The 14,788-nt window shown below is 54.8% G+C and overlaps 1 protein-coding gene across 2 annotated transcripts in view; it reads right to left on the minus strand.

The window, feature by feature from the left end:
• Nucleotides 1-5,108: 5,108 nt before the first annotated feature.
• Nucleotides 5,109-14,788, minus strand: part of PLEKHM3 (pleckstrin homology domain containing M3) — a 165,428-nt gene continuing 155,748 nt past the window's right edge. For both annotated transcript variants that reach the window (XM_079781997.1, XM_079781998.1), the window contains exon 8: nt 5,109-10,119. In XM_079781997.1, coding sequence (XP_079638123.1) covers nt 9,942-10,119 — 178 coding nt within the window. In that variant the 3' untranslated portion in view covers nt 5,109-9,941. The remainder of the gene's footprint in view (nt 10,120-14,788) is intronic.

Genomic DNA, 14,788 nt, shown 5'->3' on the forward strand with positions numbered 1-14,788 from the left:
CAGGTCTGGGGCAATTTGGGCAGGGCCGATGCCGGACCGCATGTCCACACGTGTTCACTACATGCACTGGCACTTGGCACACTCCATCGGCTGGTGCCTGCCCTCCCTTTCCCCTTGAACATGCAGGAGTGGGCGCTCCTTCCAGACACAGTGGTCAGGCGTCTCCGCTGGGCACTGGGGCTGTGAGGGCTGCTGCCTCAGGTGCCTCCCTCCTGGGTGGCAGCGAGAAAGCCCTTTGGGGAGGTTGACCCAGTTTAGAATTCTAATTCACTTCCCTGCCTGTGCAATTGGAATTTATCTCCTCTGCAAAAGGCTCGCATCTCAGAGCAAAATACCTCTGCTGGGCTTGCGCGCGCGAGCGGCGATCCTCGCGGAGAAAGCTTCTGGTCTCTTTTCCTGACGGCGTGCACCTCGCGTCCTCGCAACCTGACATGATTAAGAGGGTGTCATCACGATACCGCCTGGGAGCGCAGGCAATTTGGATGTCCTCGGGGCCCAAATTAATATGTGCTTTGTATAGTCTTGTAATTTGGAAGGCAATTTTCCATAACACAGTGAGAGATGTTCCTTTATGCGTTTGAGATAATTTAGCTCAATGTTCATTTGAAAAAATTACGGTGCTAATAGCAGCTTTTCAGCGGCAGAACAACAGACGGCGCAGGGAGAACATGGGGGTCCCTGAGAGTGGTTCTGTACCGGTCTGTCTGGGAGCGTGGGGACAAAAGCTGGAGGAATGTTCCCCGGCCCACAGCTGCCTGGGGGTGTATGGCAGCATCTGAAACAGTGTATGAACTCGTGAACTCTAGCTGATTTGCTTAAAATCAAAAGCCCTTAATGGAGGGGTGTGAAATAAAGGTGGAGGAGTCGTGGGTTTCCCTGTTGTCCAGGTAAATTGGAAGTCAGTGCACATAGATCGGAATGTCTGTATCCTCAGCCTGGGAACCGCGTGTTCTCCCGCTGGACTTCCCTGCCCAGGCTGTGAAGAAATGGGTGCAAGCGGGAGAATGAACGTGGTCTTGCTGCTGGGTGTGTTTGCCTGGGGCTTCCTGGGTGTGGCGCACCCAGCCTTTGTTCTCCTGGGGGAGGAGTTGTCCCCAATCAGAATTCAATCCTATGTAATAAAAGGGTAATATGCAAATTGACCCTAACGGCGGAACAACCAGGACGACCGGTCGCTATGACATGCACTGACCACCAAGGGGCAGATGCTCAACGCAGGAGCTGCCCCATGGTGGTCAGTGCACTCCCACCGGGGGGTCCCAGACTGGAGAGGGCACAGGCCAGGCTGAGGGACCCCTCCGAGTGCATGAATTTTCGAGCACTGGGTCTCTAGTGTAATAATAAAAAATATATGGAAAACTTTTTTTTTCCTAATCCAGGAGTGTAGTTTCTAATGATGATGCTTTAGAACAAGTTCAGGTGAGACCCTGGTAGACCCAAGGTCACGTCTAGTGCCTTCCTGCCCCTTGGCACTGCCAGCTTCCTGCAGTGATTTTGTTTGTTTGTTTATTTATTTATTCAAAATACATGCTTTGCTGCTGTGGTGTTCCCATGTGGTCACATCATTTCTAAGACTCTGAACCCTTTGGAAAAGCGTCCCATCAGTGAGGAGTACTGTCCTCCTTACGGCACTGACGTCATGAAGGAACGTGAGGGTGAGAACTGGCCTCGTTTCCATTCACCTGTAACTGGCAGTTGGGGTTGAAAATCATCAGTTCGGTAGGTGCCGGGTTTGGAATGGCTCTGGTTCACTGTGAAGTCCTTCTTCTACGGACCAAGGCCAATCTGCACACAGCTCCAGACTCCCGGAAGTTCCCAGACCTTTCTGGGCGAGAAGCACCTAGTGATTTTCCGTTCCTCCAGAGGGATGAGGTTCACGCTCATTGGCTGGGACTCTCCTGGGCATGCAGTTGAGGACAATTGCAGCCCAACCAGGAAGCATGGAGAAATGAAAGGGAGAGCGCAGACTCCCGTCGTAGGCCCGCGCAGTCACCTGTGGCCGTGACCTGGCCACGTCTGTTTACCAGGCTGTCTGGCGAAGGTATAGGCTGCTTAAATGGAAACTGACCACACCCTGGAAGAAAGTAAAAAGGATACAAAGGTAAGGTTTTATGGGAGCGATTGCAGTCTGGGAGCAGCAAGTTCCACAGGACGGTTCTGCTCAGAGGACGGGAAGGGGACAGCCAGAGCCACCCTCCCTCCACCCCCTTTGACGTCCTTCCCTCTGTGGGCGCCAGGGCGCCAGGCAGATGTCCACTCAGGGCACCTCGCTCCCTTTACCCTGGTGGGCCTTAACTTTCGGAACACACGGGCATCGCTCAGGGAGGTTTAAGAAGTACAGATACTCAGGCCTCCTCCAGAGAGATTCGGATTCAGTGGTCTGTGATGGGTTCCTGACGTTTGGCTTTTTTTTTTCTTGTGTTTCTAACGTGGGAACCACTGATTCAATCCACCACCTCGAGCCACTGTGGACAGGACAGGTGGGGCGGGGCAATGAAGGGAGATTGAAATCCCGTCTCCGGAGGGTGGGAGAGACCGTGGTATTTCTACCCCACCCCCCTCCACCCCCCGGAAACGCCTTTGCATGTCTCCTCTGTGATAATGCCCACACTTGCCGGAGTGACCCAGCCACTCCTTCCCACAACTGGGGCAAAGCAGACTCGCCCTGCAAACCAGATGAATCGGGGCTCTGACTACGTCGAGTGTCTAGCTCGGTTCAGTGAAACATTAACTCGCTTCTCTTTGTCGTGGGCTGTGTCAGGTTTCCTGGGAGGATGAAGTCCAGGTGCTCCTCGGACAGCCTGGGTGTGAGCCCCGGTCGGTTTCCGGCGGGGGGAGGCGGGGCGGCCGGGCACGAACGTGTCTAGGTGTGTCTTGGGGAGTGAGGCTCAGGGCTCACCTTGGGTAAATGGTTAACCAGCAGCACCTTGTCTGGTCTCGCCAATGTCTTTCTGGGAGAAAGCGAGTTTAAGTGGTGCTTTTGCAGGTTCCTCGTGGATAGCAGTTGCAACCACGGCCTTTCTGGTGGAGAGGGAGGGCCAGTCCAGGCAAGGCAGGGCGGACCTTTCTAATCGCGCCTCACCTCCCAGAGGGCCGCTCTCGCACACAAACTCCTCCTCTTTACTTTTCACTCTTGGCTCCCATGAGAGGGTCTGCCCGGCAGGCCCCTCTGATCTGGGAGTGCAGCGGCGAGAGGAAACCAGGGCAAGAGTCTGGGGACAGGGAGCTCCGGCAGCAGGACACATCACGCCTGAGCTTTGGCAGATTTGATCGGAAAATAAGGCCCGTGGCACAGTATCTGCATTTAAAACACGTCATGCTCTGGCTTCCGTAGACGTGGGAAGGGCTGGTGAGAACGTTATAGGTGGACGGATTTAGAAAAAACCCAAGTCTCTCTGTAAGAGCAATAGGAAGAGATATTTTAAAGTCCCAGTAGCTCACGTTCAATGAAGCTCAAATCTTGACTTTGACTAAACACCCAGGGCTCATCCTGGGCTTCCACCCCCCTGTCCCCCGGACAGCTCCCCCTTAAACACTAATTTAATGAAGTGGTTACGAGAAGACAAAGTCCTTCCTGCGTTGTTTATTGAGGGCGAGATAACTTTATACATTAGGAACTGGTGCACTTAAATTATATAACAGATAGCCATAAAAACGAGGGGTTTGGTCAATTATACAACTTCATTTCATATTATTACAGTTACTGATATTTAAAAAATGATGTAAACAAAAATATGGATAAGAGACACCAAAACAAAAGGCAATGAAATCCAGAAAGCAGAAACAACGCCTATGTAAGTTAGCACATCAGCTAGTCCACATCGCTCAGCACAGAGTGATACGCTAGCACAACCCCAACATTGTGGTCAGTTCTGTGGTGCCCGAGCAGAACCGAGGGGCAAGGACAGTTCTGACCCAGGAGCGAGACAGCCAGCGTGCAGGCCCTCCGCGCCGTGCTCGGCGCTCCTGCTCTGCAGCCCTGCGTTTCCCTTCTCACCCTCCCTGCAAGGCAGGTTTTTTCTCGTACATTTTCTGCGGCAGGCCACTGGCTGTCCACAATAGGATGCTGATAGATGACCAAAAGCAGCACCGAGGCCTCCAGCAGAGAAAGCCCAATGTAACAATAGCTCAGTGGCCTGCCTGACCCACACAGACACATTTTTATCACCATTTCCCCGAGAGGCTTCCCACTTCTCACTGGAAAACGGGTGGCAAAAGAACCAACCTCTATATAAAGAAAAAAAATCCTCATGTTTATGTAACTTCTTAACCTGGAAAAGGCCAAGTTCACTGACTTCCCAGATTCAAATCTGGATCACTGGTTTGATTCCTCTCCCCACTGGCCTTGGTGACATGGTGACGTTCCCCTGAGTTTGGTTAATGAGAGCAAGCAAGCAAACAAACAGAGCGATTTAAGCAGCAGCATCAGATAACGTGAAAACACTATGTGGTTTGTGTCTCTTGTGTTTCCTGGTCGAGCAGAGCTAAGAAGCCAACGTTTCTGCCGTTCTGCTGTAACCGTGTGTTTCCGGCAGGAATCCTTTTCACTGTGAGCATAAGGCACCAGGTTAGCGAAGGTGAAAGGTCAGACGTGCGATGGCGTGTGCAGGCTCTGAGGGATCTGTGTGAAGAGCAGCCAGCAGGGCAGAGCAACGGGATCCATGTTCAGGCAGAGGGCCCTGCAGGCTTCCCGGGGTCAGATGGGCCAGAAGCACTGGGGGTTCTCTAAGGCACTCCTACGGGGGAAGGAATGGGGTGGCCGGTGTGGAGGAGCCACGGGCCCAGCTGGGCACTAGCTGGGGTACTAGCCATGAGGCCGAATCTAGGCTGGGGCTCAGGATGGGGGGCAGGAGGGTCAGGGCAGGGAGGGTGGCTGGTCTGCAGCTCTAGCGCCAGCAGGAAGGACGCTGCTCTGGGCTGAGCTGCTGGGGCACCTGACCTTCTACCTGCAACTACTGGCTTCCCTCCCGGTCTTTCTAACGAGACGGCTTCCTTCCTTCCTTCCTTCCTTCCTTCCTTCCTTCCTTCCTTCCTTCCTTCCTTCCTTCCTTCCTCCCTCCCTCCCTCCCTCCCTCCCTCCCTCCCTCCCTTCCTTCCTCCCTTCCTCCTTTCCTTCCTTCCTTTCTTTCTAATATATCTTTGTTGATTTCAGAGAGGGAGAGGGAGAGATAGAAATATCAATGATGAGAGGATCACTGATCAGCTGCCTCCTGCACGCCCCCTACTGGGGATCGAGCCTGCAACCCGGGCATGTGCCCTTGACTGGAATTGAACACGGGACCCTTCAGTCTTTGGGCCAACGCTCGGCTAGGGTGAGACAGCTCTCTTTCCAAAGGGAGGAACCAAAGTGAAATGGCAGCTGTTTCCTTGGTTGAGCTTAGCAGCAGTTTAGCAATGCCTCCTCCCACACCCAGGCCACTTCATCAGGCAAAAGCCACGATCATGGTCTCTTGGAACCCATTTTAAATAAAACCCCTGACAACAACTACAGGGGTGCTGAGGGGTGGGGTATTTCACACATTTCTTTTGACGTTTACCTAGAGTTTAACAGTGACTTGGATTTTACCTGCTAAGGTAAAATCTCACTAACACACATGAAACCCCCCAAGTTAGAGACAGTTGAATACAATGAAATTAGAATTACCAGTAAGAAGGCTGCTGGGCGCTGGACTAACTGTCCATGTACCACCCCGCACGAGAGCAATCACAGTTGTCTGTTTCGATGAACTGCGTCGGGCTTGTTCACCCATCACTGGGTTCAACCCCGAGCAGTTAGTTCCGCTTGACTGGGGTGAGGGGCACGGGCCGAGGAGCGCTCGGGCAGCTCCTAACGCCCGGCTTGAGCGCGTACCACGGAGAGGAAAGGAGTGCGTACTTCTGACGACGATCCACGCCACGGAGGGAGGTGTTCGCTTCTGTCCGCCTTGCCCCCAAACCTCTACTTCTTCACATTATCTTAGAGCCGTGGTCGGCAAACTGCGGCTCGCGAGCCACATGCGGCTCTTTGGCCCCTTGAGTGTGGCTCTTCCACAAAATACCACGGCCTGGGCGAGTCTATTTTGAAGAAGTGGCGTTAGAAGAAGTTTAAGTTTAAAAATTTGGCTCTCAAAAGAAATTTCAATCGTTGTATTGTTGATGTTGGCTCTGTTGACTAATGAGTTTGCCGACCACTGTCTTCGAGTAAGAAAAGTAGTGAGACGGGAGACTCCAGGAAGAGAGGGGGGAACGGCGTGCATGGCTCTTCCCTGGGAGAAGGAAAGGACGAAGAAAGGAGCCTTTGTGCGGACTCCAGGAGTGGAAGGGTTACTTCATATCCGGCTACTCCCGTGGAGTGGGCAGCTCAGGGCCATGAGTCACTCGGCCTGACGCGAACAGCAGCAGCAGCTTTAGCCAAACCAGGGCCGAATGCACCTGGGCTTCCCCGGGGGGCGCTCTTTGCAGAGCAGCCCGCGTGGCATCTCGGTTCCCACCCTGACAGCGGTTCCCACGGCCTTTCCGGCCGGGCTGGGCTGGGGGGTGGGGGGTGGTGGTGCAGAGAACAAACCCAGAGGTGTGGAAGCCCAGCCTCTTCCAGGCGGCCCGGGAAGGAACTCTCCGGTGAGACTGTTCAGTGCGGGCACACAGAGACAAGCACAGAGGCCGGCCCCGTCCCGGGCCCCCTCCAGCTGAGCAAAGGCTGCTCGCAACAGCCAGCGATGCCAGGGCCTCGGTCCGCACGCAGCGGGAGGACACCCGGGCGCACGCCGCCCCTTTGCCGGAGGCTGAAGGGCACCACTGAGCTGGTTGGGAGCCACACATCCCAGGTGCCAGCACCGGCCTTTCTGGGGGAGGCCTGGCCTAGAACAATCAAAGGGTGTTCCCGTCTCAGCTAATCAAATAGTACAGCTCCCGGGAAGACGGGCCGTCAGCGCCGCAGACATGAAAAGGCCTGTGACACGGGCCCCGGAAGGCAGCGGAGCACGGGGAGACGCGTGTTTACGTGGTTTTCATATAAAGAGGCTTTGAAATGTGGGGAAAGGCAGGCCTGGAAAGAACACGCGTCGCATTCCAGTTGACTGCTTTTTAAGCGCCGCGTGGCCTTGTGCAGCCGTGCAGCGCGGGCTATTTTGGGAGCTGGCTCCTGCGCTGCAGGGGTAGGTGCCAGCCTTCCCCAGGGTTGGACGGGCTCACACTGGGCTTCTGGCGCCGGGATGGGCCTTTCCAGCGAAAAGAGGTTCCCGAGGGGGCCCCCAGCTCTGGGAGGCTCACTGCCGTCTTCTCTTGGGCTTGATGTGCGAGAGGCGGGCGTCGGCTGGGGGTGCGAGGTGGTGATCACAGGCCTGCGTTTGTGTCCACGGTTTCTAAGCAGCGGAACAAGGCCCGGGCCGGCCACCCGGCGGCTTGGGAGAGCCGGGAACAGCCGGGGCGTTCATGTGGGCGAAGGCGTTCTGGGCCGAAAACAGCAATTTTGAATTTTCGGGGCAGACCCGGTGCCCAAGCCGGCTCGGCGCTGGCCTGGCAGGCGTGGTGGTGGTGGTGGCTGCGAGCATCGTGCAGGCCCACGCGGGCACCGGCCAGGCTGTCAGAGCCGCACAGAACGGAGAGAAAACAGAGCGCCTGGGAGGCGGTGCCAGTTCTGGGTGGCGATAGCACATCTATTTTTTTTTTCCTTTTGAAAATAAGCAGAAAGCTCCCCAGTTCACAGGGGCTGCGGACGTTGAGCAGGGCCCTCCAAGCTGGCCCTGCAGCAACAAAGGCCTTTAGAACGGGGACCCAGGGTTTTACCCCGACGCGCCTGGCGCCTGGCGGCAGGTCTGACCCCGGTGCTGGGAGGTGGGACAGGAAGTGCTGTGCGCGGGGCCAACGCTCGGAGGGAGGAGCGGCCCTCACTCAGGTCTCCAAGCGCAGAGTGCGGGTCGCCCGCTGACAGCTGGAGTCGCAGATGCATTAATTACGGCTGAGGCGGGAGGAGCTGCAGGGACAGGACAGGCGAGGGCGAGGGAAAAGGCACTTTGCCACGGAGCACATCTGCTTTGTAATAAGCAGGCCCATAATTCTCCTGTGAAAGGTCCTGATGGGCTATCTTCTTTGAGCTGAAAAATAGAAACTCTGTCTCACGAAGGGGAGGAGGCAAGAGGAGACGATCGGATGTGCTGGCCTGTTGGCCAAGCGCTTGCTGAGATTCCCACCCGTTTTCTTCCTCCGTGACGGCGGTGGGGGAGCCAAGCTGCTTTTCAAGAGTAAAAGGCACCGCCAGGCGTCTCGTGCAGGGGCCCCGCCTCTTAACACGTCTCCTGCCTTGGATCCAGCTACTGTGTGATCAGAGAGCAAACGCGTGCGGAGCGCTGAGCTGTGAAGGGGAAATGTGGGGTCCGGGGCCGAGGGGACCGGCACGGGTCGGGAGGCGAGATGCTGACACCTAACAGACTGCACCCGAGTCAGTGGGAGCAGCACGTCCTGAACCGGGCAGAGGGGTCCTGGGCTGGGCCTGGGGGGAGCAAGGCGGTGGGGTTCCACGTACCATCGTTTCGATATAAGCGTGTTTTTCTGTCCTGGGAAGAGGTGAGGCGGAAGGAAGGGAGCCACGGTTTCCAGGGCCCTCGTGCCCGCCGTTTCGGGCACAGCGCTGCCCACGAGGGCACAGCAGTGGGAGGACTCTCCCCGGCCAGGCGGCCAAGCGACGTTATAGTCCTTCTTCCTATCGTTTCATTGTAGCACTTTTCGTTTTACTTTAAGATGGCAATTATATACATACATATGTGTGCATTTAAATGACATTAGACTGAATTCGTTCATTATATTTATAAGTTTGGTATTTTCTTAATAGTCTAAGGTTGGTATTTTGAAGTTCCAGGTTCCTGTGAATTTTTTTTTAAGATTAAGAAAAGATGAAAGTAGAAGTGGTTAACTTGACAAAGGTCAAAATGAGTGCAATGAAGAACAAGGAGAAACAAAGCATTTACAAGGAACAGGGAGGAGTTGCCCACCCAGGATTCTGTGGAAAGAAACTGCGGACGGTCTGCTGGAATGCATGCACTCTCCATCTACCAGTCTACACACCGACGGACCGACAGCCCTCGGAGGTTTCCCCAGCCAGCTCCATTCCCGTGTCATACACGTCACCCCCGAGCCCGGAGAGCTGCTCACGGGAGAGCCGCGGGGACAACCTGGGACTGTGGCGGCCGCTGCCTCACTCGGCGAGGCGGGTTCGTACCAGCAAACAGAGCAACCACGGCAGTAATTGGCTGTCGAGGTCTCTTCTTTGTCAAGGAAAAGACTTTTCTGACATGGACTTCCAAACCAGGATTAGCTCTCCAATCACGTAGGGGTGCATGTTTTCTCTCAGGGGGAGCTTGCACTCCTGATTTCCAAGCCTTTTGGCTCAGCAGAGGGGACCCCCACCTCTGGGGAAGCGCCGAGGCTAGGATGCCGGGTCCTGGAAGGATCCAAAGTCACTCCTGGGTTTAGAAGCCTATCTTGGGAAACAGGGGCTGCCGGGTGCCTGCCCCATCGGCTATGAAGGCTAAAAATAAATAACACAAAAGTGGCCCAAGCCTGCTGTTCTGTGTAATAATACTTCCTTCTGGGCCCTGTGTAATAATGTGGCCCCGACAGCCAAAAGAACAAGAAAAACAAACAAAACAAAACAAAGAAAACAGCCCCCAACATAAAGCATTGCGTGTAAACCACGTTTTGCCTGGGAGCGAGCAGCTGAAGTTCATGGCTGAGTGTAAGTGGCTGTTGGTAGCTTTCTGAGCCACAGGGGCTCCATGGACCTTTCAGACATGGGCGTACACAGAACATCCATACGGGTGTGTGTGTGCATGTAGACGTGTAAGTATGTATCTATGTCCAGCTGGAGACGAGACGCACTCTTCTTTGCAAGGGGCCTGACTGGCTCCCAGGAAGCCTCTGGGCCAGTGGATCACTGAGAGGTCACCCTGACCTTGGGCCCCGCCCGGTCAGGTGTTCGGGTAGGACAGCTCGAACATGCTGCAGGCCTCCTCCAGGCTCTCGTCCACGTTCAGCCTCCGCCAGAAGGACTTCTGCTTCTTCTGCAGCTCCCGGCGGACACACCTCGGGCAGGGCACCGACTTCTCTTTGCACTCGGAATGGAACACGGCGCCACAACTGTCACACCTGCAAGAGCCAACCAGGGACACGATGAGCAAGACACACATGCCGGAGACCCCGGGGCCTGCGCGCCGCTCGGGACACAAGATGCGCTTCCAGACAGCCCTGCCGCTGGGAAGAGGAATGACTCATGGAAACGGGCGCTTCCGTTTTCCCAGTGTTCCAGGTTGAACTGCACTTGAACATGTTTGTGTGTGATTAGAACTAGCTGGGGAAGACGCCTGGGGCTTCCCTGGACGGGAGCCAGCAGGCAGCTGACTCTGTGGCCCCCGGGACCACGCACAGACCTCTGGAAGCTCCGTGTCAGTTTCCCCTCCACCCGAGCGAAGGGTGTTAGTAACTCTCGGGCGAAGTGACAGAAAGCGAGAGGGGAGGGCCCCCGCGAGAGAAAACACTCCCAGCACCGGGACAGCCCCCGTTACCGCAATGAAAGCCAGTCCCCTGCAGGCACCGTGAGCTGGGCGGTTCCCCACGAACCCCACCTTTATTGGACGGTATCGGGAGGTAAAACTGAAAGGAGTTTTAGGGATAAAATAGGCAGGTTTAGTGGGTTACCCCCTGGGGACCCCCTCCCTACCTGGGAGTCTGCATTTGCTTCCAATAAATTTCCACCCTTTTCATCTACCACCTCTTGTCTGTGGCTTCATTCTTCGAATCCATCTGGACAAGGACCCGGGAAAGAAATCACCCTTGCATCCTGCTCAGGAAAACAACCTGGCTCAAAATGACACATTTTCATTTTTGAATGCTCTCTGTGGTCTGTTGTTGTTCTTAGTTTTGTTTTTTAATTAGGGGACTCCCCCTTTAAGTCTACCTTTAGAAAGCAAGTGGGAACAGTAAGGATGAGAGCGCGAGGAAGAGAACAATGTCAAGCAGCACACAGATACTCTGATTTGTGAGGAGACATTCCGGGGGGATGCCTGTCTGCGGCTTGGCTCGGTGCTGGAAGCCTGAGCAGGCGTCTACGCGGCTGTTTTTACTGCAGAATCTTTAATAATGAGGAACCGACGGGCACAGCGATGGCTGGCTCAGTGGGTGGCTTGCCCATGTGCATTAACTTCTCATCCCTCCACGCACGCGCAACAGGCGACTATTACCTTGCCCCTGGAGCCCAGGAATTGGGCCCACATGACTGTGTTCAACCAGCAACACCAGGGAGGGGCCAGCCCTGGGCCTGGTACAGAGCCGCTGTGGCTACAAGCGGACAGCCCTCAGGGCTCAGCCTTGTGCTTCTTTTGCTTTTCCTACAGTAGCCTGAGTTTTGTTCCTGGGATCCGGATGGTCTTTAAAAAAAAATTACCAATGAGAGGAAGAGAGAGAGAGAGAGAGAGAGAGAGAGAGAGAGAGAGAGAGAGAGAGAGAGAGAAATGAATCATTAGTCGGACGCCTCCCACACATGCCCCAGTCAGGGTTGGAACCTGTGACCTTGGTTGGGGTTGACGCTCCAACCAACTGGAACATGGCCAGGACCAGGATGGGCTTCCAAGCGCCTTCCCTAGCCTGCACCGACTTACCCCGGCCCCAATCAGGAGCCAGAACGTTTGTCAAAGGAGGATCTTCCTAGCCAGGCCTGTACCCAGGAGGGAAGGCAGCAAGTTGGAAGGAGAGACACTGGGGAGGGTCCGCGTCAGTGATGGAGAGAAGCTCCACGGACCCGCGGAATCTGCCCAGCCGCACTCTCTGGCCCAGGGAGCCTCATGGCCAGGAGAGCCAGCAGTGGGTGAGGTGGCTGACCCCAATGCCACCCCGAAAGCTCTGAACTGTGCCCGGCCCCAGCCCCTCAATTCCCATGTTGAAGCCCTAACCCTCAATGTCACTGCAAGGAGATAGGGCCTTTGGGAAGTAATTAAGGTTAAACCCATGGTAAGGGTGGGCCCTGCACTGACAGATTCGTGCCCTACAGGAAGGGACCACAGGACCCGGAGGAAAGGCCTGCAACCCGGCGGCCTCCACAAGCCAGGAAGAGGGCTCTACCGGGCCCAGGCCCTGCTGGACCCGGCCCGGGCCCCAGCCTCCAGAACCGAGAGAAAGGAACACGGTGGGACTGCGTCTGACAGCTGGGCAGACGGAGACATGGCCTTGAGCAAGTTACATCTCTGAGCTTCGTCGGTGTCCTTATCTGCTAGGCAGCGTTCCCATGACCATGCACTCACAGGGGTGCGGGGAGGCTCAGATGAAGTCATGAAGAAAGCACTTAGCACAGCCAGCCCCTGGCGGGTGGAAAGTGCTTCCTGTGAGTGACCTGAGCCGGGGACTCCCTTCCTTGGTGCTGGGCTTCCTCATTTGTAAAAGGCTGCTCCCCGTGACCGGGGTCTGCGAGACCGAAATGGGTGAATGTGAGGAGGCACCTGGGAAGGGCCAGGGCTCTAGGAGCAGGCGAGTGTGACACCGGCTCTCACGGGGACTCCAGTCTTCCTCACACCGGCGCTGCCCTGCCCCGGGCAGCTGACATCCGGGTCATCGCTAGCATCTCCGCCCCAGCCCCTCCCTCCTTGCGGGGAGGGGTGGGGGGAGAAGGTCGGCCCAGGTCCGCCTGGAGCCTCTCTCGTTCCTCCCAGTGGCAGTGGCTTTGTCCCCACGGGGTCAGACCTCGGTGGAACCCCTATCAGTGAAGTGACACTAATGGTAGCTTTATCAAATAAATTTCCTCCTTCCTGCCCCTTGCCCTGCGGGTCAGTCAGCGATTTATACACTGAGGGATGTTGCCCCAGGGCAGTGATTGATAAGGAGGGAGCCGCTGGGTTCCTTCAGTGCCACCCCTTATCTCTGCTGACACCAGTCCCCCCACCCCACCCCACCCCACCCCACCCCGTGGTCGAGGTTGAGTCTTATCAAATGTTTGTGGGGCAGCAAACACCCACGGGTGATGGAGGGACGGGCGCACCTGCTCTTTCTAGCCAAAGGTCAGTAACTGAAGAAAAAAAAAAGGTGAGATAAAAAAATTAATGATTTCAAAATGGAACCAAGTCCTATTTTCTAACAATTTGTAACTCAGCAGGCGTCTTTTGAACTGTATAATGGCTAGACTGATCAATGACCTTCCTAAATTCAGAGACTCTATTGTTAATTTCTCCTGGTTTTTCCTTTAAAGGGAAAGAATAGGGGCAGGAAAAGGAAGGAGGAAGAGAAACTGTTCTCTTATATCATTTTTATGGAGCTCTGAGATAGAAATGTAATGCACAGGAAAAATAAAGTATTTGCATTAAAAATGCAACCTATAGGGATGCTCCTCTTTGAGAATAGGACTTTATTTAAAAGGACCTTTCACTTTAAAAAGTCACTATTTACTGAATGTCCTGACTGTACTTAAAATATGATTTAACGAACGCAACTTTTCAGGAACGTGTCTTTTATATAAGGCAAATCTACTAGTGCAATCATCTGTGCAGAAAATTGCCACAGATAATGAAAGAGAAACGGCCCTTTGGAGTCCTGAGGGATAAATCAAAGGCAGGCCAGCCCCTTCGCGTCGGAGCCATCCAGTCCCGCCATCAGCGGTTTCCTTGCTGTCGCGTACGGCTGTCCAGCCCAGAGAACAAAGACCCGTGGCCTCCCTCTCCGGTGCCACGGAGAATGCCACTGCAGGGACACACCGGCTGCACAGCCTCCAGCGGGTTTTTCCTGAAAGCATCCACGGCTCCACTTCATCCAGGCATCTCCGCCTCAGCACGTCTCACATTTGGGCCGGATCGTTCTTTGTTGTGGGGAGGCTGTCCTGTGCATTGTGGGATGTTTAGCAGCATCGCCGGCTTCTACCCACCGGATGCTGGTACCCTTCCTCCATTCCCTCCATTTGTGACAACCAACAACGTCTCCATTCACTGCCAAACGTCCAAACGTCTCCGGGGGTGGAGGTCATCCCAGCTGAGAACCACTGACCGAATCTATCTGGAGAAGGCATCCCAGAGGAGGTGCCAGGGGCTAAAACAGCCCCATTCTCCCCGTTATACTCACACTAATCAATAAAGCCCACTATATATATATGTTTTTATTGATTTCAGAGAGAAAGGAAGAGGGAGAGAGAGAAAAAAACATCAATGATGAGAGATTAGTTGATGGGCTGCCTCCTGCACGCCCCCTACTGGGAATGGAGCCAGCAACCTGGAGATGTGCCCTGCCCGGGAATCAAATCATGACCTCCTGGTTCATGAGTCAATGCTCAACCACTGAGCTACACTAGCTGGGCACAAATATATATTTTTAATACATCAACTGATTAAAATAGCTGAAACTCACTAGCAGTAACCACCCTGTGGTTGCTAAAAATAATTTTCTCTTGTTGCTCAGGAACCCAACTTTCTCTCGGCTCACTCTGATTTTTAGTCCTCCCAAAGCCCTCTCGGTGGCTGGCCCTGGGTCGCCCAGATCCTTGGGGCGGTTTCTCCGCGGCACCCTTTGCTTCTTCAGGCTTGTCTGGGCATCTAGTGAATCAAAACCAAAAAGCTCTGTATTTGCTTCATAAAATAAGTTGCTTTTATGCACCCGAAGCAGCTAGGCTTCAGCAGCCACGGTAGAGAAGGGGAGGCCAGTGAGTACCAGCAAGGCCACGGACTGCCGCGGGAGAGCTGGGCTGCACGGAGGTGCCCCGAGTTCTTGGCCCGGGTTGGCCTAGCATCACTGCGGTCTCTGCACCTCGCTCTCCACAAAAACAAAGGGGAAGGTTGGATGAGAGAGG

This window comes from Cnephaeus nilssonii, assembly GCF_951640355.1.
Source record: "Cnephaeus nilssonii genome assembly, chromosome: 10".
In the NCBI taxonomy this organism is placed as follows: domain Eukaryota; kingdom Metazoa; phylum Chordata; class Mammalia; order Chiroptera; family Vespertilionidae; genus Cnephaeus; species Cnephaeus nilssonii.